This window comes from Microtus pennsylvanicus, chromosome 14, assembly GCF_037038515.1.
Source record: "Microtus pennsylvanicus isolate mMicPen1 chromosome 14, mMicPen1.hap1, whole genome shotgun sequence".
Lineage (NCBI taxonomy): Eukaryota > Metazoa > Chordata > Mammalia > Rodentia > Cricetidae > Microtus > Microtus pennsylvanicus.
The window spans coordinates 30,938,428-30,962,254 of NC_134592.1; the positions used below are offsets into that span (position 1 = coordinate 30,938,428).

The 23,827-nt window shown below is 50.1% G+C and overlaps 1 protein-coding gene across 2 annotated transcripts in view; it reads left to right on the forward strand.

Moving 5' to 3' along the window:
* The first annotated feature begins 3,086 nt into the window (after positions 1-3,086).
* Positions 3,087-23,827, forward strand: part of Ltbp2 (latent transforming growth factor beta binding protein 2) — an 89,231-nt gene continuing 68,490 nt past the window's right edge. Inside the window, exons 1-2 of one of the 2 annotated variants that reach the window (XM_075947425.1) lie at positions 3,087-3,803; positions 11,097-11,167. In XM_075947425.1, the coding sequence (XP_075803540.1) occupies positions 3,322-3,803; positions 11,097-11,167 (553 nt within the window). In that variant the 5' untranslated portion in view covers positions 3,087-3,321. The remainder of the gene's footprint in view (positions 3,804-11,096; positions 11,168-23,827) is intronic. The other variant, XM_075947424.1, reaches the window with a different exon arrangement.

Genomic DNA, 23,827 nt, shown 5'->3' on the forward strand with positions numbered 1-23,827 from the left:
ACGTACATGTACACACACGAGAGAGAGAGAGAGAGAGAGAGAGAGAGAGAGAGAGAGAGAGAGAGAGAGAGAGAATGCCCACTGAAATGGCAGAGCATAAAACAGGCCATTCTAAGGAGAAGTACAGGACACCTTTAAGTAGAGCAGGTTTGTACAAACTACCTTGACTCTTGTCTATAGAGCAAAGCGTACAGTTAGTCCCTGGGGAGATAACACATTGGCTACCATTGCAGAAAGGGTTGAGGTTTCCCTGAGGACACCCTAATGGAAACTGAGTGAAGGGAGGCATCACCTGCCAGAAGAGGAGACCACTGTGACTCCTCCCAGGTGTCCTTCCTCTGGGACTAGGACAATCACTGGCGGTTACAGGCACTTCCCTGTGCCAAAACACAGCGCAAAGTTCTTGGGAGACCCCAGCATCCATCTTAAGGAACTGAGCAAATACATATATGACAAGACCCTCTTGCAGTTGCCAATGAAGAATCGTGGCTGGGAGGCTAGGGTGGTCTCCATGGTGGGGAAGTGGCCTCCTTACCACTGCTTGGCCTGGCAGGCACTGGAGTGTCTCTTGGGCAAGGGATCCAGGATTTTCAGGAGGTTGGTTAGAAACTATTAGGCTATGACAGCTCAGGGTGGAAGCCCCGCCCATTGCCACATGTATGTAAAGAACTGACCAATGCTTGGGCACCTACTAAACATGACTCTTGCTCTTTCTCTGACACTTCCTGTGGAACCTTGACCTAGCAGAACCACAGTGGTAAAGGAGAGTCTGAAACAGACCCCGCCCTATCTCCCCACCTCTGTCTCCCCGCTATAGGGCTTGCAGGAGGGGAAGCAGAGGAGAGAGGAAGAGGATTAAATTGGATATGATATTGATTAAATTGAATGAGCCTTTGAGCTGAACAAGAGCAGGCTCTTTAGTGTCTAAAAGTTGATCTCAGTGACAAAGACTGTTCTTGTATCCAGTAGGAATGGGCAAAGCCAAGGACCCTGTGTCAGAGGTATGTCAGGAGCAGAGAAGCATGGGCTGAAGAGGTCACTCAGAGATGAAGAGCATTTGCTGCTCTTCCAGAGAACCAGAGGTCAGTTCCCAGATCCTCATCAGGTGGCTCCAGCTCCAGGGAACCCCATACCCCAGGCCTCCAACGGCCCCTGCACGCATGTGCACATGCTCATATGCAGACATACACAGCTACACATCTTATGTGGTGGGAGGCAGAGAGGTATGGCTGACTGTCCTCCAAAGAACCAGCTGCGCAAGTCACCAGAGAGAAAGATAATTTCAGCTCGGTAGAGCCATGCCGATCGAACAGGGTGATGCGTGTGAGGCAGTGGGGACTTGGGGGTGCAAGGGCTGTTCTAGACTAGGGGTTCAAGGATGTTACAGTTTGGTGCTCACGTTTCTCCCCAGAGGAGATGTGTCGTCGGCTTGATGACTAGTTTGTAACACTGTTGGGAGGTGAGGGACCCTGGAGAGATGGAGAGCAGGGGAAGGAAGTTAGATCATTGGGGGCATGCTCTCCAAGGGACAGCGGGGACGTTGGCCCCCTGTTTCTCTCTTTGCTTCCAGGCTGCCATGAGGTTCCCCTCTTCCTTTGCCTTCCTTCAGCACGGACCCCAAAGCAATGGAACCAATGAGCTGAGGGCAGAAAACAAGAACGGAAAGAAACAATTTCTCTTTGTAAGGGGAGAACCTTGGGGGAAGCTGAGCGGCACACAGGGCCACTCTAGCGGGTGATGTTTGCACCGGGAGGTGAAATGAAAATCCTGTCCTGACCTCTGGAAGGTGAACACTTGAGGGGAGGGAAGTGGGCACCGTGGTGGACTGTGGAGAAGGCCAGTGCAGAGGCTGTGGACCGTATACTGAGCAAGAATAAGCTCACCTAGGCCAGAGAGCCAGCCGGTCATGGAGAGTTCTGTAGGCTGATGTCAAGTACTGAGGCTTTCTTCTGCAACGAAGTATTCCTCAGCTTCTGGAAGGGAGAGGCTGGTACGGGAAGTTGTCAGGGGTGCCCTCCACCCGCGCTTTTACTCTGCCTCCCTAAGAGATAGTAAGCTGTGAAAACATTTCCAGGAAAGCCTTATTTGCCCCTGCCAAAGGCCTTCAGGCTTTGGGACAGGAGACATGGGTGAGAAAGATGCCAGATTTGAAAAGGTGCTCAGATGGGAGGCAACCGACATCCCTGTACCCTTCAATACAAGATGTAAGAACCAGGCCTGTCAGGGACCAATCAGAGGTTCATCTAGTCTCCCTAGGGGGAATCCCCCCTCCCCGCCCCCAAGAATGAGGGGCTGTGACAGGAGTCCAGGGAGTGGGCCACAAGTCCACAAGCCATAGGCCTGCTTCTTATTTCCCTCTTTGGCAATGCCCTTCTTTGGTCACATTATTCAAGAGGCTTCATGTCTAAATACCTCTTCCAGCGGCAGCCATCCTCACCACAGGTCCAGGCCAAGTCTTGACGCTCCAGGAAGCTGATTAAGATCAAGGAGCTGAGGCCACTGGCAGAGCGTGCCGGACTGCCAAGCGTGCGGCTAGCTCCACTAGGGGGCGCGCGCCCCCAGTTGACCTTCCCCATAGGTGTCCGGCTCCTGGCTGCTGCCCCAGGGACACCTGCATTCTCGCCTAGCGCCCCCAGCGGCCAGGGGCGGAAGCGACGAGACTAGGCATGCTTCAGACTCTGTCCCCATTACTCCGGTCTGGGTACCTTCCCAGCCTCCTTCAGGCCTCAAAAGCAGCCTTGTTCCAAATCTGAGTCCGTGAGGTCAGGAGCAGGAAATACATTCAGGACAGGTGGACAATTTGAGCTTGCTCAAGACAGGAGATCAGCGGCTCAGGTGCACTTGTCCAGGCAGACGTCATGGTCCTTCCAGTCCCCGGGTCTGCCCTGCGTCACCCGCAGCTCCTCACGGGTTAATCCCCTCGCCGCCCGCTCGCTTCTCGGTGCCAAAGTGGGTGTTGCTGGAATTCCTGTCTCCCGTAATAAGGGGGCCGAGCTGTCCCTCCAAGGAGGGGGCATGGCGTGGATAAAAGAGACGAAAAAGCAGGGGGCGGTTTCCAAAAATAAAACCTTCCTGTTCCCCTTCAGACGGCTGCAGTGCGGGGAGCGGGCGTGGAGGTGCAGTGGACTCAGGTTCGGTGCGCAGCCTAGGCAGCTCACGCCATACAGTACTTGTCGGGGAACTCCCTGTCCCCCAGTAGGCTCCTTCAGAGCCCCCCTAGACGGGTGGGGGAAGCCGCCAGGCAAGTCCACGGAGCGAACGATAGAGAGCATCTCCCCGCGAGGTCTCCGGTGCCCGCAGCTCCGCAGCCTCTCTGGCGCCATGAGGGCTTCGATCACCACCCGCTGCTCCGGACGCATCCTGAGGATGCGTTGGAGGAGCTTTCTGCCATTTGTTGTGGCTCTCTTGATGAGGACAGGTCATGCCCAAAGGGACTCCGTGGGGAGATACGAACCAGCAAGCAGGGATGCGAATCGGTTGTGGCGCCCCGTGGGCAGCCACCCCGTAGCGTCTGCAGCCAAGGTGTACAGTCTATTTCGGGAGCCTGATGCTCCGGTGTCTGGCTTGTCGCCCTCGGAGTGGAACCAGCCGGGCCAGCGGGGCCCCAGGAGGCCCGCTGAGGCGGAGGCCGAGGCCAGGAGGCCATCCCGTGCCCAACAGCTGCGTCGAGTCCAGCCACCTGTCCAGACCCGAAGAAGCAGTCCCCGGGGCCAGCCACATCCAGCAGCCCGGGCTGCGCCTTCTGTCGCGCGCCTGGTGACCCCGCAGCGACCCGCGGCTGCACGACAAGGGCGGCTCACCGGGTGAGCACTAAAGAGGGAATGGGGAGGGGGGAATAAGGGATGCGCGCGGCGGGAGGGGGCGTCTCGGACGGTCCTGCCTTCACTGGCGTTAGGGACCAGAGGAAACTGTGCCCCTTTGTCCTCAGTACTGTAGAAAAACCGCTCCGAGGTTCCAAAGCCGGGTCTCGGAACCAGCTTTCAAAAAGTTTTGGGGAAAAAAAAATAAATCTACTATCCTTTCCCTTGGACACCAGCTCGTCTGGAACCCCGACGTCAAATTCTTGTGCGTTTCTAGCTCATTCTGTGCTAGGCTAATCAGCTCCGTGACAGGCAACATTGCCAAGATCGGCCATTGGGGAGCAGGCAGCTGGGTGGGCGCTCTGGGTTCTGGAGGCCCAGAGAAGGTTTAACTGGCTCAGGGAGCCAGTAGGTGGAGGATCTGGGCGGGGAAATGGGGACACCAGGGCGCGAAGACAGATGCTTCTCCGGGAAGGGGCTGACAGTGAGCCTGCGCGCCAAGACAAGTGTATGGTCCGGGCTCAGGGGCTGCTGGGACTCGCAGAGGGCTTAGGCATGGGCTTAGGCGTTCTTTGGAGGGAAAGGCTGCCCCGACGCTGTGTGAGGGACTGGGTCTGTCTGTGTGCCAGTGAGTCTCTGTGTCAGTACTATTTGTACACTTTTTAATGTACAAGTCGCTCTCCAACTCTTCAAATTATTATTTTGCACCACCCACTCGCCGCGGACCTTGGACTCTATTACCACAGAAGGAGGCCCCCCCTCCTCTGCCCCAACAACACCCTGCCCAGAATTACAGTGGTCGGGGATCTTACCTGAGGATCCAGGTGTCTCTGGAATGAAGGCACCGTAGCCTGGCAGTGCCGGACTGGGCAGGGTGCCATTGGTAAGGCTAAGAGGGGCTTTGGCAGCCATTGGCTTGAGCCTGATTTACCTGTTGGTTTTAGTCCTAGCTAGCAGTCCGGATGCTTGGGCCTCTAGTTCCACTCTGGGGAGTTTCTGCTTCCTGGACTTTGCACACCCTGTTCTCCTTGGATGCAGTGCTCTTTCTCTATACTTCCGCAGAATTCACTGCATCTCGTCCCTTCTCTGCCCTCACCATACGCTTCCTTAGAGCCCCCATTTATACATTTCTGTTTCTGCGTATGTGCTCACTTCTACGAGTTCTATGAAAGCAGGGTTGTGTTCCCAGCAGATCAGTGCCTGCACATAGCTGGCCTTCCCTGAGTGTAAATGGACTGACTCCCTTGCTGCCCTTCAGAGGCCTAGCCCAAAGTCTGCAGGGCACAGATCTGCATGCTGCCAAGTGGCTCCCGCATAGGACCCTTCAAGGAGAGTTAATGGGACATCTGCCCTGTTTCTGCTTTCTCCGCTTTCCTACTTGTGCCGGCAACTGCCTGATTACATATTGCTGAGCCTGGGAAAGGAGGCGGGGACCCACAGAATCCAACGCCGTTCCTCAGATACTTAAAATCATGAACATTATGTGCTGGTGAGCGCATTCCTAAAAGCACTGGAAGGATTTGCTAAGTGCAATGGAGCAGTACAAAGTAGTGGAGGGGCTCAGAGAAGAGACACTGTGACCTGGGACCCCTGGGGGTCAGTAGAAAACATGAGGAAGGAGATGGCCAGAATGACACCTGTAGATGGCATGTCAGACTAGCTTAACACTGCCTTAGAACAAGACTTCTCACCGTTGGCATTTGCCCAGGGGTATAGGAGAGTCAGGGGCTTAGGCTAGGGATGAAGTTTGGATTGTCATAGGGGAATTTATACTGCGGGCATTTTGTGTGTGTGTGTGTGTGTGTGTGTGTGTGTGTGTGTGTGTGTGTGTTACTGTTAGAAGTCTTAAAGTTAAGCAAAGCAGACTGTCACCCAGACAAAGCTGGCAGATGGGCACAGGTGTGTAAGCAGCTAGGTGCCACCTACAGGCACCTGCTGTATCGACAGACACACCCCTGTGCTAGAGTTGGCTCCTCAGTTTTGTCTCCTGCACATTTAGTAGATAATGAGTTCTTTTGGAATACCATTCAACCCCTGGGGAGGGGCTGAATGACAAAATTATTCCTTAACTTCCTCAATCCATGTTTGTTCTGGCCATTGTGTAAAAGTCAGAGCTAGGGACCAAGTGCCATCTGCCGGCGGAATGTAGAACTGCACAACTTGAGACTTTTTTTTTTTAACTCCTTCAATATGCTCTATGCTGGACCCTGGGGGTATAACAGTGGACAAGACAGATAAACCCTGTCCTTATGGAATTTTTGATGTAGTGGGTATTTTTAAAAAAATATGTGTTATAATCCAATAAAAAATGGAGTACAGACCTAAACAGAGAACCCTCAACAGAGGAATCTAAAATGGCTGAAAGACACTTAAGGAAATGTTCAACATCCTTAGTCATCAGAGAAATGCAAATCAAAACAACTCTGAAATTCCATCTTACACCAGTAAGAATTGCCAAAATCAAAAACACTGATGGCAACTTATGCTGGAGAGATGTAACATGAGGGCGTGCTTGTCGCCCTGGCCACCCGGCTAGCTTAGCCCTGAAATAATCACACAGAAACCTGTATTCATTAAAACACTGCTTGGACCAATAGCTCAGGCTTCTTATTAACTCTTAACTTATATTAGTCCAGTATTCTAGTATATGTTAGCCACATAGTCAGTACCTTTTTCAGCAGGGCAGGTCACATCCTGCTTCTTCAGTGTTTGGGCAGGACTAGGGGGAAATGGGCTTCCTCCTTCCCAGAATAATTCTGTTCTCATTGCCCCACCTCTACTTCCTGTCTGGTTGTCCCGCCTATACTTCCTGCCTGGCTACTGGCCAATCAACGTTTATTTAAAACATAATTGTCAGAATACAGAATTATCCCACACCAGAGAGGTTGTGAGGAAAAGGGAACACTCCTGCATTGTTGGTGGGAATGCAAGCTGGTATAGGCCCTTTGGATGTCAGTGTGGTAATTTCTCAGAAAGTTAAGAAACAACCTTCCTCAAGACCCAGTAATACCACTTTTGGGTATATATTCAAAGGATTCTCAATTGTGCCACAAGGACATGTGCTCAACTATGTTCATAGCAGCTTTATTTGTCATAGCCAGAACCTGGAAACAACCTAAATGCCCCTTGACCAAAGAATGGATAAGGAAAATGTGATACATTTACACAATGGAGTACTACACAGCAGAAAAAAAAATAAAGACATCTTGAATTTTACAGGAAAATGGATGGAGCTAGAAAACATTATTTTGAGTGAGGTAACCCAGACACAGAAAGACAATTATCACATGTACTCACTCATAGGTGGTATTTATTTATTTATTTATTTATTTATTTATTTATTATGTATACAATATTCTGTCTGTGTGTATGCCTTCAGGCCAGAAGAGGGCACCAGACCTCTTTACAGAGGGTTGTGAGCCACCATGTGGTTGCTGGAATTGAACTCAGGACCTTTGGAAGAGCAGGCAATGCTCTTAACCGCTGAGCCATCTCTCCAGCCCCCTCATAGGTGGTTTTTAAATGTAAAGCAAAGAAAGCCAGCCTACAAACCACAATCCTAGAGAACTTAAACAAGAATGCGGACACTAAGAGAGACTTACATAGATCTAATCTACATGGAAAGTAGTAGAAAGTAGAAAAAGACAAGATCTCCTGAGTAAATTGGGAGCATGGGGACCTTGAGGAAGGATTGAAGGGGGAGGAGAGAGGCAGGGAGGGGAGCAGAGAAAAATATAGAGCTCAGTAAATATCAATAAAAATATGTGCTAGGCACTGTGCTAAATGTCTGAGGTACAGTGGTGAGCAGTGTAGCTATACCATACAGTCTACAGGAGACTCACTAAGCCATTGTTTCCCAGTGCTCAGTGCTTTTTGGACCAGCCTCATAGTAGGTCATCTTTGTATTTCTTCCATATTCTCTTATTTTATCTCCTTCCACCAAGTGGGTTCCAGGGCTTGAACTCAGGTTGTCAGGCTTGACAGCAAGTGCTTCGACCCAGTGAGCCATCTTGCCAGCTTTTTATTCCTCAACATATTATTAAAGTAACAGAATTCCATGTTATATATTTTGAAGTAAATTATGAAGTTTTAGACGAATACTAAAAGACATTAAAAATAACAGAACTCACAAGTTATTTTATTTTTAGTTTTTTTAACTTAAATTTCCTCTATAAATTTGCCTCCCTCTTTCTGCAGTTAAATTTGGATCTAAATATTTCCAGTGTGTGCTTCATACGATTACAGCCAATATAACTATCCATAAAATACACAGTATTGCATATTTGAAACTTAGATAAATGATAGCATATTGTATCCTCCTACAATGTTTTTCCTTCCTCATTAGCCTTTTGAGACTTAACTATGATAATATACAGCTCAAGTTTATTCATTTTAACTGTTGTATATTGTTCCTTTGTCTAAATATACCACAGTTTATTTATCCATCCTCCTGTTTCTGGATGTTTAGATGAATTACATTTTTTTGCCATTACAAACAGAGCCTGACTCATTTTTCTGCATAAATAAATCCATAATTAAAAGAAAACTTTGTATCATTATTGCAAGTTAAAAGCAGTACTATTTGCAAAAAGAGAAAAGAAATGTAGGAAAATTTGAAATAAAAAAAAAAAAAAGAAGCTTTCCAGTTTTGGTCAGGCACCAGCTGTTGTTCTGGAAGCTGAATCCCGAGGCTTCTGCTCTCTGTGTCCAGGGACAGGATCCAGCTTGAGGACCTAGATGGAGACCTGCTCCCTGCCTATGTAGGTTAGAAAAACCATGGAACAGGAAATCACTTCTTTGCCGTGGGAGTCAGTACTGCTAAGTTTCCTGGTCATAGAAACCTAACATCCCCTTTCCTACCCTTGGCATTGCTCAGCCCACTTCCGAGGGAGCTCTGGACCGGGTGACTAAAAGAAGTATTTAATGTATACCATGTGTTAGGCACTGTGTCAGCCTGCAGAGGAAAGAACCTTTGAGGACAGAGGTGGACCCTAGTGGCATGAGCCACTGCTATGGCAGTGAGAGCAGGGGAACCAGACACTTGTCAGAGGAGCCTCGTACCGGGGGATAATCACCTCCAAGCTGCTCTCCTGGTTGGACCTGTGAGATCCTCGCGGATGTCCATTGAGTATCTGAACCTTCTTTCAGTACCCTCCCAGGGCCATCCTGTCCCTGCTGCTGATGGCCTTTCATTCCGGCCAGTCTCTGCTCTGCTCCTGACATCCCTTAGGACTCCTCTGTAGGCTGGCAAGGCAGACTTGACTGCTGACCGTCTACTCTTAGCTGTGAAGCCATCCTGAGAGCATCTGGGGTGATGCATGGCTCAGGGGGCCTCTTGGCAGGATTTGTTCCCAGCCAAGTAGACTCCTTGGTTTGTCCTGGGTTCCCACAGGCGCTGGTTTTTTAGAAAACTCCCAGGGCACACAGCCTGTTTTCTCTCAAAGACCTCCCAGGCCGTAAAGATGCTTGTCACTACTTCCAAATAAGTGGGCTGTTTTCCGCTTCTACCTGGGTATATACCGGAAAGCCCTAGGTCTGGGGACGGGGTTGGGGTCTGGGGTCTGGGGACGGGGTTGGGAGCTGGGGGCTGGGGGCTGGGCAGCACTCTCCTAGGAGCCCAGAGGCTTGGGCCTTGATTGGGAGGAGAGCCTTGTGGAACCAGGACCGTGCTGGAAGAGGTAGCCAGCACGACAAAGCTCTTGGCCAGCGGGACATTCTGAAAGCTCCCTGGGAGGCCGTGCCCCACAACATTGGGCCCAAGGGCCAGGAATGGGCCTCAGCCTTTGCAGTCTTTAGGAATTTATTTTGAATTCTTTGTATTACTCTCACAACCGCATAAGCTTTGGGGTCCACTCAAATGTCAAACAATTTCCTAAGCGGCACCAGATGCTCGTCATCTTGGCCCCAAGGATCCCAGGAATGACCACCCACTCCAGCCTTTGGCCCCCCAGCCTCTCCCTCCCACTCAACCCTGGTTCATTTCTGCTCCTTATGACGGGGCCCAGGGAGTCAGAGTCAGCTTCGCCTGTCCTGTCCAAAGAAGTCTTCCCTGGGGCACTTCCTCTTGGGGGCGTTTCCCTTGTCTGGGGGCACTCCCTCTTGGGGGCACTTCCCTTGTCTGCTTATGGCAGATCTGCAGATGGAGATCTTGGGCTGGAGAATCTTCTGGTACTGGTGGATCTCACTAGACTCCTGAGGCCAACGTTTGCACAAGAGGTGTGAGTGTCCCACCAGGACCCAAAGTTAAGGTCTCATGAAAGTGTCAGGGCCAGGTGCATCCCCCGTACACTGCATTCCATTGTCGTTCCCGAGTGAAAACTGTGCTGGTTGGACAGAGGTGGCTTTGTTATTCCCCTGCTCCTACCAGCTATCACTCTGGAAGTCTTTCTTAAACGGTGACCCAAGAGCCCTGTTTCTTAGGCTCCCTCTTAGCCCTCAGTCTGATCGCATATGGGGCTGCCCAGGTCTCTACTCCTCCTGGTTTGGATTCGTGACACGCATCCACATCCTTAAGACTGTTGATACCTGACTTTCTTGTCAGCACTGGCAGGCACAGGGCACAGTGTGTGGCTTTTGGTGAGAGGCATTGTCGACTTGGAGCCTGGTTTAGAGTTCGACCAATTCAGAGGTTTTGGTTTTGGTGTTCTGGATAGAACCCAGGGCCTCCAACCCGGCTAGGCAGACTCTCTCTCACTGAGTTACCTACTACTCTGCCAGGCTAGATTTAAACTGGGCTCTGGTACTCGACAATCACATGGCTTTGGCAAATGACTGAATCTCTCTGGACTTGTTTACCATCTTGTTCTTGTTACTGTGTGCGTGTGTGTGTGTGCGTGTGTGTGTGCATGCATGTGTGTATGCATGTGCATGTGTGCATATGTGTGCATGTGTGTGCATGTGTGTGTGTTGATTGTTTGAGATGAGGTCTTGCCCAGTCCCAGGCTGGCCTAGAACTCCTGTCAGGGTACCACCATGCTCTGCTCCGTATTGACTTCTGGGTACTGGGTTCTAGACGCCTCTTCTCACCCATCACAGTCACTCAGCAAGGCAGGTATTATCTCCATTGCACAGATGGAGAGACTGAGGCTTCCCAGAGGTATACAGGGAATGGCAGGGACAAGATGTGACTTTGGTCTTTGGCCATAGTGGTCGTGCCTGGACCAGGTGGCCTCCCCGTGGAATGGGGATAGTCTTCCCGGCCTCTAACTACTCCCCCAAGTCCTGCCTAAAGGGGGCTGTGTGAAGAGTCCCAGCTCTGAGCATCCTTGTGTTAACTTTGCTTTGGCGACTCCACAGGAGAAATGTCTGCGGGGGACAGTGCTGCCCAGGATGGACGACGTCAAACAGCACCAACCACTGTATCAAACGTGAGTATCTCCTGTCCCATCCACCCGTCTTGCTCTTGAGGTGGAGCTGGATGAGAACTCCAGGATGTGGAGCAGACGGGTCTTCCTTGGCTTCCTTGCAGCGGGTCTTCAGAGTGGAGGCAGTGTGTAGTAGAAGGGAGACTTAGTGTTTCCAGATGGAAACTTCCTCGAAGTAGATTCTCGCTCATGTTTTAAACTTCCTACATTTTCTTCTGCTGGCCCACTGTGTTGCTACCCGTGTTTGTGGTCTGTAGAAAATACCTCTGTTGGGGGAGGGGCATCATTCTCACTGTGGGCTGTGGGAAACCACCTCTGCCCTGACCCTTGGCCCACAATCCTGGCCTATCAGGCAGACCTGGTACTAGGATGATCAAATTAGGTTCTGAGTCAGTTTTCAGAACAGCCTTCTCTCAGATTACTCTGAAACCTGCCAAGCTGTCTTAAATGTTGAGAAAGAAAGAAATCCTCTTAGCGATGTGGAGACCAAGGATGGAGGCAGGAAGAGTCAGGACTTCTAGAAAGGCGGACCCCTTCACTCAAGGGTGGGAGAGCCATAACCCATGCCGCCATTAATGTCAGAGGCAGTGGCAAGAGCCGATACTTTTACAGCATCCATTTTACACAAACTGTGCTGAACCCTGGTGGATGAGGAAACAAGTCAGGCGGTGGCAGAAGTAGAATGGAGCTCGGATAACTCCTGACTCCAGGGAGTGACTTACGCCCTGCTGCCAGGTACCTGCCCTGGGCCTCCCTCTGCACCTGAGCGCTGGGGAGGGTAGTGTAATCCCTGGGGACTCTGGCGAGGTCGGAAGTTCAAGGTTGGAGAAGGAGATTGGTCCATTGCAGAGAGCTCAGTCTATGCAGGCAGCCTTTGGCTGGTAGAGTGAGGTTTGGGTTGACTGGAACAGGCAGCCTCACGGGGAGTGGGCTTTTGCCCAGATGCCTGAGGGGTCTGGACCAGGTCGCACTCAACTCTGCAGGCCTACAGGCTGTTTCTAACTCGCTTGTGATTTTCTAGTATTTTTCTTTGCCAAACTGTAGTTTCAACATTGGGAACTTGAGGTTGGGTGAGTGCAGAGTGTCTAGGACCAAGCGTGTGTGCACCCTCAAGCCTCAGAGGGTGCTGCTGGAGGATGTGTAGGTACCTGTACCCCCCATTATTTCTCCGTCCAGCTTGGTTAGGCCACACACACTCCCAAACCTGTTGTCTAACTCTCAGAGCAGGCTATAGGCTGGCAGCTCTTCCCGACTGGAAGAGGGCTTCCCAATAAAGAGCTATGTGGTAATTAGTTGGTCCCTATGCTGTTTGCTTGTTGCTATTTTGCTGCTAATGAGCCTAATAAAAACCACGTGAGCGACAGGGTGTTGGCCCTGGATAACCGGGCCCAGGGCTGTGTAGAATGCAGAGCTCTTAACTCCCAACCCTGACAGCTGGCTCTGTAGTTCCCCAGTGGCTTCTTATTGCCCCCTCCCCTCTACGCAGCTGCCCTTAGGGATGGGGAGAGGCCATGCCGGAGAATGTTCAGGATTCTGTACTAGCAATTTCGTCCACATGGGGTGTCTTCCAGGCAGGTGGGAGATGAGAGGAGATAAGGAGAAGTGTCTGACATAACCCTATTTCAGTGTTGGACCCCACACCATGTGGAGAACTTGGATTCTCTTCTGGCTCCCCAGATATATTATATCTGGCTTCTTGATGTAATGTATCAAGAACTCAATTTATTCTCTGTGTTTAGAAGTGCTGGTCCTGGCTCAGCTGCTACCTCTTCCTGGTCCCTCTCTTCACTCACAGAAGCAATCCTAAGTCCTAACACACTATGCCACCACCCTGGCTAGTCTGTTCCCTTCTCCCAGAGTCATTGGAATCTGGGGGGCTGCTGTGTCTCTAGATACCACATTGCTGGGTCCCTAGTTCCTCTTTCTACCTTGGTGGGGTCTGGAATTGGGCCACCGTTTCCTCCCTTGGTTTTGGTATCTGCCTTTTTTCTGTGGCCTTGCCAGTTCTTCTGCATGATTCATGTGTTTACGTGTCTGTGGAGGCAGCTGACTGAGGGCAAGGGCAGCAGGATGTGAGGTGACTGTCCTGTTTACAGCTGCTGGTTTGAGAAGAGTCTTTGATTTTTCTCACACTAGCTCATCCCTGTCTCCACACAACTGGGGAAGGGGCTCAGAACCTCCCCCAGCCTTCCTATCTTGACTTGAATACACAGGGTCTGGGGCTGCTCTGGGGAGGACCTACAGTGACCGAGGAGGGGCCCATCTCTAGACCCCAAGTCTTGTAATAAGGTTGAAGGTTAAGAGTCTATGCTTTAGATTCTGGTATCAGGTCTAAGGAGGTGGATGTTCAACCCTAGTGTTAGATCGTTGGGCAAGTCACCAGGTCCCTTTTTAGTTGAGTCTTATCATACAGTGTATGACAACGTACACAGGCTTGTCTTTGGTATTAGCAGCAATACAATCTATAATTCTCACAGTGTGCCAGGTCACCATAAGTCCTTTATATTCCTGGGTTGTTTTTTTTGTGTGTGTGTTTTAAATTTTATTTATTTATTATGTACACAGTGCTCTGCCTGCATGTATCCCTGCAGCCAGAAGAGGGCACCAAATCTCATTGCAGATGGTTGTGAGCCACCATGTGGTTGCTGGGAATTGAACTCAGGACCTTTGGAAGAGCAGACAGAGCTCTTAACCACTGAGCCATCTTATTCCTGGCTTTTTGTTTGTTTGTTGAAACAGAGTTTCTCTGTGTAGCCTTAGCTGTCCTTGGCTGTCCTGGAACTCTCTCTATAGACCAGGCTGGTTTCAAACTCGCAGAGATTTGTATAAGCCTGCATTTTAATACAATGATTCATGAGGCTGGGTTGGATCCCCATCCCCGCGTATGCAGATGAACCTGGACAGTTGTCTAAGCCAGGGAGTAGGGGTTCAGTAGTCTCCAGCTCTTACCCCCATTCTTCCTGCTAAGTGAGCAGCTGTGCAGACAGCCCGGCGCATGGCTAGACATATGGTGTTTGTTACAGTCTGCAGAGCCTATGCTAGGGACCCACTTGGTGGGTGTGCGGCTCTGGTCAAGCTGCTCAGACTGTGTCTCAGTGTCCTCTTCTGCCCTCTGCAACGAACAATCACTGCTCCCTTCCAGAGTTGTAAGGAACAAACGAAGTAACTTAGGTCAAACATTTTGTTCGTGGTCTGTTGTGTTCTCTAGGTTCTTGACACAGAGCTGTCATTTTGACTTTGATTTCTGAGGACAGGGGTTATCTCGCTGTCCCCAGCATGGTGTATTTCTGTGAGGCACAATGCCTTTCCTCGGCTAAGCTGAGACATCCCTTTCTGTTGTCAAACTTCTGTCCGCTCTCCCAGACACCCTCCCTGCTGCTCAGGGGACCTGGAGCTGGAGGCCTGGTGTGCATTTGCTCCCGACTTCTTGGTCTGGAGCCTCTGCATTGTGTGGTAGGCACTGGGTCAGTATTCCTTCTGGTTCTTATCCCAGTCCTGCGAGGACCCTCTTTCTCTTTTTCTGGGTTCCCCTTGGCTTCCCTCAGGGTGCTCGTCTGATTCCACCCAGCTCACACTTGCAGAAGACTCACACGTGAGGACAGCTACACAGAGGTCGTTAGGGAATGGTGGAGAGGAAGATAGGAGGATTCAAAAGAAATCATGGGAGCGCAATGGAGACCCAAGTAGGAAGAAACACGCAGCCTCCAGATGATGTCGTGTAGAGTACTGTACTCTTTGTGGCGAGTATATATTTCCCATGAGGCTTTTTGCATTATGAGATGTCCTCAGCCAGAAGCTTCCTGAAGCCAGGTGCTGGCTCCCTCTGCACCCGCTATTGCCCTCCGCATGCACGCCGCTGACTGCAGCTTCTGTACCTGCTACTAAACGACAGGTTTTCCAGGACTTTCCCAGCCCTCCTCTTTTCTTTCTGGCTGCACTGCCCCTGGAGTGGTCTGCTTCCTCATAGATGTAGACACTGTCTTGGGGCCACTAGCCCATGTGTATAGACACTCCCGGCCAGACTTCTCTCTTGGTCCCAGGCTCCTGAGTCTGCTGCCTACTCAGTGTCTGTCGTGATTGTCTCCCTGACATCCCAACCCCACTTTGTGCAAATGAGCTCATGCGTTCTCTCCCCCGAGTCAGTTTTTGCTCCTGTTTGAAATGGCATCCCAGACAGCTAGGGGCACATGGGCCACCTTCTTGCTCATGTTTGTCATCATTCCTTGCCACACCCTGCTTGTCTTCACTTCTCAAGTCCTATGTGGACTGTGCATGCCTCACTACGATGCCTCCCAGGTCTTGGGTGTCTGCGGTGATCCGCTCAGGATGTCTGCAGAAGTGCCCTGGCTGCTCCTTCCGTTACCTCTGAATGCATCAGATGGCCTTCTGCTCTGGGGGTCCCTAAGCCAGAGTCCCTTTCAGCCTGGCTCTTAGCCCTTACCCTGTCTCGCTCATAACATCTAGCCTGGCTGTAGGGACTGTGCCTCCTCTCCTCCAGAGCAAATGCCGCTCTTTCCCGGCTCTCTGCCTCCATCCACTGCCTGTGTGCCTGGCCTCGGGTCTCCGCACCATGCTCCCCTCCTCAGAGGGGCCGCCTCCAGCCACCCTGCTCAGACTCGCTCCTCATCAGTCTTGGTTTTCTCTGGACCTTGGCCCCTTAACTGTTGCCTCCATGTCTTCACATCCTGGTTTCTGGTCTTCCGTTCCTTTGTTATGTGTTTTCTGATACTCTTCTGATAAATGTGGAGGTTCCATGAAGGAATGGACAGAGTTTATCTTCTTCATCACTCTGTGCAGCCATAAATACTGGATGCACAGATGCAGAGCCACACTCTAGATAAGGACACAGTCTGCCAGCGGGAGTGGCTCCTGCCTTCATGTGGTTAGGATTCAGACAGTCCATGATGGCAAGGTGGCACTTTCCTGTATGCTCTGCCCTGGGCTGGGGGTAGGAAGGGTGGATGGCTACACATCAGCCATAGCGCTGTCTTCTATGCCCTTGATGCTACTCTCCAGGAAGAGGCGCATCACAGGCGTACCCCTGATAGTGCCTGTCCTGTGCGTCATTGCTGGGGGCCCCTGCTGGAACTAGAACCACCAAAACCCTGGCCTCTCACAACCAAGTCAAGGTTGCAGGGTGGATATGCCATGAAGTCTCCTTCCTCGTGCCTGCTGTGGCTGGTGGGAATTGGGGTTGCTTTCTGCCCCAGACCCTGGCCCTCAGCCTCCAAGTGGCCTAGCATCGCAGCGTTTGTTAAAGCAATTAACAGGGCGGTCCAGGCCTAGAGGCTGGGGCCAAAGTCTGACTCACACCTTCCCTTCCTCCCCTCAGACCGCCAAACAGTAGAGGCCCACTTGGCCTGCCAGACAGCGTCTGCAGAGAGTGTGCAAAGGGCCAAAAATGGCATCTTTCTCTCATTAGAGGCTTTTATGGGAATACAACTGCTATTTTGGAGCCGGGCGCTTGGCGGGTCTGAGCCCCAGTGCCGTTTGCTGCAGTCCAGAGAGCAGTGGCCCCGAACAGCTGTGGTAGGAGTGGGGCAAGGCCTGGGGCTCTGACTTCTCCATAGCCTGGAGGCCCAGGCCCAAGGTTCTGACAGGTAATGCCCTCCTCACGGGGCTTCGGTGGAAAGAATTAGTCCACAGAGGGTTCTGAGGGTCTCTGCCTTTAGGGCCAAAGTGTTGCCCTTATAAACACATCCTAAAGGGGAGGTGCCCATGGAGGGCCTGGGACAAGTGGTGTGGGTAGTTGGAAACGGTCAGATCTGTAAAGGGTTTGGCTGAGAAAGAGTCACAGAGTAGGGGACAGGTTGTTAGGGCCCTGGAGGCAGAATATAGGACAATCAGGGAGCTTGGTAGAGGTGGGGTATCTTAAAGCCAACGCCTCACCTCACAGACTGTAGAGAGAAAAGCACCGTGTCTTTGGGACCCAGAAGAAAGAAATGGTGGCCAAAACTTAAAGAAGGGGCCGTCTGTCTGTCCTGTGGTACTTCCTTCTGCACACTCGCCTAGGCCTGGCTGAGGGGAACGGGGCACGGCTAAGAAATTCAAAAGCCACCCGGCCCCCACCCATTGCTGTTTTTTAGCTTTGTGGGTTGACTACTAGAATGCTGGGCGTGATGGAAGTGTTCTATATTTTGCTGTCCAATATGGTCACCACAAGCCACATGTGACTAGTAAACACTTGGATGTGGCAAATGAGAATGAGGAATTGAGTTTTAAATTTTATGACATCTCAATCTAACCCATTTACACTTAAATAACCACAAACAACTTGCGGCTGCCGTGTTGGATGGGCAGTTCTACAAAGCGCAGCTGGTGTCCTCTGCCAGGATCTGTAGAAAGCGGATCAGCAGCAAGCCTAAGTGGGGAGCGAAGTGTCTCAGAAAGGCGAGAAGTGCCACAGTCACACAGCCGGGGTGGCTGAGCTGGCTCAGACCATATCCTTCTGGCCCCGGCCCCCTACCTCCTGACCGTTCTACTAACAAGCAGATGATCTTCATGGATCTGAAACAGGGAAGGTAGCATCTGTTTACACAGTGGGCACTGTTTCTAGAACCTTCTTCCCCAAGGCCTTCCCATTCTGACTTTGGTCTCCTCCCCAAAAAGTATGTGTTTTGGGTGGAAAGTCGGAGTATACCTTTGCTCAACTTTTGGAGCTGAGTGAAGGTAGTAGGGGCGCACCCAAAAAGGTGAGGGTGTCTGGGAATAGTGTTTTCATCCATTTCCTGCTTTCAGGGCAGTTTCGGGAGTTTTTGTTTCTTCCTATCTTTTGACATCCTGCTGACTCTGTAGGGCTGAACTCTCCACATACCTAATGTTCAGTGAAGAAGAGTGCCAGGGGAGGGTGGAGAAGGCAGGGTTCCAGAAGAGTCCAAATTATGAATGGACGGAGAACAGTACAGCCTCTGGCTACACAAGGGTGCTGTCCTGCAATAAGGAGAGGCTAGCTGTGTACCTTCTGTTGAACCAACCCCAGAGGACTGACCGAGACGCCACAATGCTATGCTGAAAATTCTCCAGCAATAATCAACCAAAGATCCGTTAGAGCCTAAAACACCCACTGAGTTAATTTCTTAAATGCAAAGTGTAATCTCTCCTCAATAAGAAAAATAGGATGTTTGAGCTGGGTATAAAAGTTTACCCCTAGACAGTGGTGGCATATGCCTTTAATTATAGCACTTGGGAGGCAGGGTCAGGCAGATCTCTGTGAGTTTGAGGCCAGTCTCTACAGAGTGAGTTCCAGGACAGCTAGGGCTACACAGAGAAACCCTGTCTGGGGAGGAAAAGTCCATCAAGTTTGGAGTTTCTCTCTTCAGATGGCACCGCCTGTTGGAGCTGCCTTTCCTCCAGTGCCTTGTTTTGGTACCTTAGAAATTCCCGCTATGAGCAATTCTGAGATGGTCAGTTTGCTTTTGATACATTTTTTATTGTTTTTATTGAGTTATATATTTTTCTTTGCTTCCCTCACTTCCTCCCCCCTCTCCTTCTTCCCTTTTTCGTGATCCACATGCTCCCAATTTACTCAGGAGATCTTGTCTTTTTCTACTTCCTATGTAGATTAGATCTATATATGTCTCTCTTAGGGTCCTCATTGTTGTCTAGGTTCTCTGGGGTTGTGAATTGTGGGTTGGTTTTTCTTTGCTTTATGTCTAAAAGCCACTTATGAGTGAGTACATATTATATTTGCCTTTCTGAGTCTGGGTTACCTCACTCAATATGTTTACTAGCTCCATCTATTTGTCTGAAAATTTCAAGATGTCATTTTTTTCCGCTGTGTAGTACTCCATTGTGTAAATGTACCACATTTTCCTTATCCATTCTTTGGTCGAGGGGCATTTAGGTTGTTTCCAGGTTCCAGCTATGACAAACAATGCTGCTATGACCATAGTTGAGCACAACCTTGTGGTATGATTGAGCATCCTTTGGATATATACCCAAAAGTGGTATTGCTGGGTCTTGAGGAAGGTTGTTTCCTAATTTGCTGAGAAAGCTTTTGATACATTTTGAGATCTGCGCTCATTTGTTTCCATGGGTCTCCTTTAAACACAGTCGTTCTGACTCCCTCTCACACTGTCACTAGATTTCATGCAGCACTACAACATCAAGAAACAAAACAAAAGAAACAAACCACCTGCACGACGGTTCCGCTAGTAAAGGCACCTGCCGCACAGGCCTAATGGCCTGATTCATCCCGGAACCCAAGTAAAGGCAGAAGAGTAAACTGGCCCTGCAGAGTTGCCCTTTGACCTTCATGCTTGCACCCCTTCTGTACCACAGACATGCACACATGAATATAAATAAAAACAAGAGAGCCCGTGTACAGAGACCAGATTTCAGGGTTCCCAAGTGGAAGGAACTAAGCGAATTTAAAAACAACAGCCATATGCAAAACACCGTTTTAGGGGCTGGAGCAATGACTTGAGGACAATAAAATTCTTGATGTGTAACACGAAGACCAGAGTTCATTCCTCAGCACCCACACAAATGCAGGATGGCGTGACAGCCTGTATGTAGTCCCGTGAGTCAGGCACATGGGATATCTGGAAGAAACTGGCTAGCTAGCCTAGCCAAATGGTGAACTCTAGGTTTGAGTGGAAAACCGTGCTTCAGTCTGAGGTGGACGCTTCCTAGCATCTAGCGTCACTCCAACCAGCTGAGCTAAAGGCTCTGGCCAGCATAGCACTTGCCCCATGCACCCGTGTGACCTTTCTGTAAAGTGTACTAGAGACTTTTTCTATCACATCCCAGACCCTGTGAGTGCAGAAGCGTGAGCTGGCACACATCTCCCCTTATAACTTGAAACGGACCATGTGGCTTTAGAAGGGTCAAGGAAGACACCCATTGCCCACCTCTGGCCTCCATGTACACACATGTACATAGTACCGGTACACACTTGTGCACCCGCCCACATGTTAACACATGTATGTACGCCAAAAGAAAGTTTAAAAGGGCATTTAACACAAGGAAAAAAAGAGAAAAAACTTTCAGAATTTTCTTTTTCTTAGGCAATTGGAGCCACCATTGTGAGCCTTTTAGAGGTGTCTTTGTAGGGAAGAAAAGAGGAGCTCATGATCCAGTCCTATAAGGACTGGCTCAGAACAAACCGGTAATGGAAACCATACAAGCCAGGCCTCTAGGAAGCCAGTGAGAGCTGGTTCAAACCTCAGACCCTCCCGACATGGAAGGAAGGTTGCCTCGGCAAACTGGGCAAGGTCACTTTCCCATGAGGGTGTTTATCTATCAACACAGCTGGCTGGTCTGGAAGTCTTATGACTTTTATTTTATGATGATACAATAGACAGAGAAAAATGGCAGATCCAGTTTTTCTCCTGACCACTCATTCTCTGTGAGCTGTTCATTAGACCAACTGAAGTCCTCCCTGAGAATGGGATTCCTGGTTGAGAAAAGACCTTCTGGAAGTGTCAGGACCCCACTTCAGAGGTGTGGAGAGATGTGAGGCCACCTTTTGGGGGGCCTAGAGAGATGGCTCAGCTCTTAAGAGCACTGGCTGCTCTTCCAGAGGATCCAGGCTCAATTCCCAGCATCCACATGACAGCTCACCGCTGTCTGTAACTCGAGTTCCAAGGGATCTGATGCCCTTACCCAAACATAAAGACAAAACACCAATGCACATAAAATAAAAAAAGAACAACAAAAAAAATTTTTTTTTAAAAAGCTGCCTTTGAGGCAAGCATCACTTGCTCAGAGGTGGGAGTTGCATGCCCCTCCTCTCATGCACGCCAGGTTTGTGGTCTCTGCTGGGTGAGAGGTGTGAGTTCATGTGATCTCTCCAATCCTAAATGAAAACCAGGCTCTGTATGTGCCCAGGGCACATCTGCCTTCCTCAGTGTTTGCCTGCTAAGCTGTTCTCAGGAGACAGTGTCTATGGCTGAACTGGTGGTGACAGGGGCCCGGGCAGGTGGTCAGGTCGTAGCTAGTTATATCTGGGCAGACAAAATTGTGTCTAGGCTTTGGCTAAAATCTTGGGGTGGCAGTTTGTGTCTTGGAAAGGGTTTTACTTGCAAGTCTCTGGAATTATCTGCTCAATGGGGACCGGTTAGAGAGGGGCATGGGGGCACCGAGGAAGACACCATGGCCTTCGGGTCTAGTTCATGGTTAGACTCCTTCAGCGGTCTTCCTGCTCCTCCCCTTACCACCTACGGACTGGGTAGCCTGGCCCTTTAATATCCCTGCTGGCAGACTTTCCCATGTTCTTGTCTTTAGAAAGGCTGGTCAGCATCTCTTACTCCAGGAAACTTTCCTGTTCTGGGACTTTTTACTCTTTTGGCTTTTTGAGGGGTACACCACTCTGCTCCTAAATAAATCCCACATGGAGGCTTATTCTTATTAATAAATGCCCAGTCTTAGCCTGGTTTGTTTCTTGCCAGCTTTTCTTAAATTATCCCATCTACCTTTTGTCTTACTTCTCTATATCTGGCTTTCACTCTTACTCCGTGACTGGCTGGGTGGCTGGGTGGCTGGGTGGCTGGGTGGCTGGGTGGCTGGGTGGCTAGCCTGTGATGTCCTCCTCCTCCTCCTCTTTTTCTATCTTTGTGCCTTTTGAGCCTTGTTTTGCTTTCTATTTATACTTTATGCCTGTCAGCTCCTGCCTCACTATTGGCCATTCAGCGCTTTCTTAGACCATCAGGTGTTTTAGACAGGCACAGTAACACAGCTTCACAGAGTTGAACAAAAGTCACACACCTGAAAATAACATCCCCAAACATTTTCCTTAACTATCACTCTAACCAGCCTGAGTTAGAACTCTGGCCAACCCAACACTGGCCCCATGGACCTGTGTGTCCTTTCTCTATAATTGTCCTCAAGACTTTTTATATCACAGCTTAGACCCTGTGAGTGCCCTAAGAATATTCATCAAAACAGATGAATGAGCTGGCACACATCTTCCTTCATAATTAGAAATTTACCATGTGGCCTTCTTTAGAAGGGCAAATGGGCCTAAAGCCTCCATTGCGTATCAGGGCCAACCCGGGATGGGCAGCTTCCCTGGGACTGGGCTTACAATGGCCCCTTTGGTGCATAATTTAAAGCCAACACATCCTTTTTGTCTCATCATCAGCTCCAAGCCAGGGCTCAGAGGTTGTAGGAGAAAAAGATCCACGTAAGTCGTGCTGGGAGTTGGCAGGCAAGAGTAAGGATGGGCTATTTAGTCCAAGATTCGAATGCTGGCTCCATTATCTGCTAGGTGACCCTAGGCAAGTCTCTTAACCCCCTTGACTTTCATGGGCATTATGGGTAAAATAGGACTCATAATCATACCTGCTGCAGAGGGTTGTAGAGAGGATTAAATGAGATTCTATATACAAGGTATATTGTCAGCACCCACTGGGGAGTAACTGCCAGCGTGAAGAAGACGGCTGTGCTATTGTATGCTAGGAGCTGAAGATGACTGCACTCCTAAGGGGGACGTTGAGACACAACACAAAACCCATCCATTGGATGAGCTCAGTCAGGGCCATGCCGAGGAAGCGCTTTTGCTTTTTCTTCCAAAGAGGAGGCAGCCGCTGGAAGATGTATCCTCAGGGATGGGGAGGTGACTTTGAGGGAATAGTAGCTCTTAGACAAGTGGCCAAGTTAGGAAGCCAGAAAGCAAGCTCAGCTGGACTGGGTTGACTTAGAGTATTGTTAAAGGTGGGAGTTAGGAGGTCATCAACGCTAGTGTGTACCTGTATGATAAAGAAACATAAGGTTCCCAAAGGGGAGATGGCATGGGCTAGAATTTTGGAGCTTCTGTTAGCCAGGATTCTCTAGAAGAGCAGAACCAATAGAATGAATATGTATTAAAAGGACTTGTTAAATTAGCTTGTATGATACTGTCTGGGAAGGCTAACAAAAGCTGCTTTCACACTGGAGAGATGGACAGCCCAGCAGCTGCTCAGTCCACAAGGCCGAGTGCCTCAGTGGTCTCCATTCAGTGGTGATGGTCTGGAGGATTCTGGGGAATCACTGGTCTTCAGTCCACACCAGGCTCTGATTCTCTTGAAGGATGGAAGCAGCAGCTCAAGACACAACAGGGTAGATGAACCTACAAGTAAGACAACAGGAATGCAAGCAGGCAAAAGGCAAAGCTTTCCCCCTTGGCCTCCTTAGAGCTAGCTGCAGCTGGACGATACCACCCGCATTTCAGGTCTTCTCACTTCAGATAACTCGAGCAAGAAAATGTCTCACAAATGTGCTCAGTAGCTTATCTCCCTCCGACCCGGGAGGAGACTTACGTAGCTGGTAGCAGCCGACCTCCTTATAATTGGCCAGATCCAGTCAAGATGACACCCAAAACTTACCACTGCAGAGTTTCCTCTAAACTGGTCTGTTTTGTTGGAATGTGGAATTCCTTTCAGAGAGATTTCTTGTGAACCCCTCCCCTGAGGCATGTGGTCTGAGCAGTGCATGGTACATCTGATGGTTCCCAAAAATGTACTTAACATAACTGAGGTCTCGGTTTCCTCCAAGACCTTGAATGACCTTGCTTACTGGCTTCTCCCCACCAGCCAGTGGCCTCCAGGGGTCCTTGGTGCCTTCCCCAACATGCTCCGTTCTTCCTAGCCTCCAGGACTTTGTGCTTGCCTCTGGAAGTGTGCTCAAATCTTTCCAGTCCACTCCCTACTGCTCCCTCTTCGGTGACGTGTGGGACGACCTCTC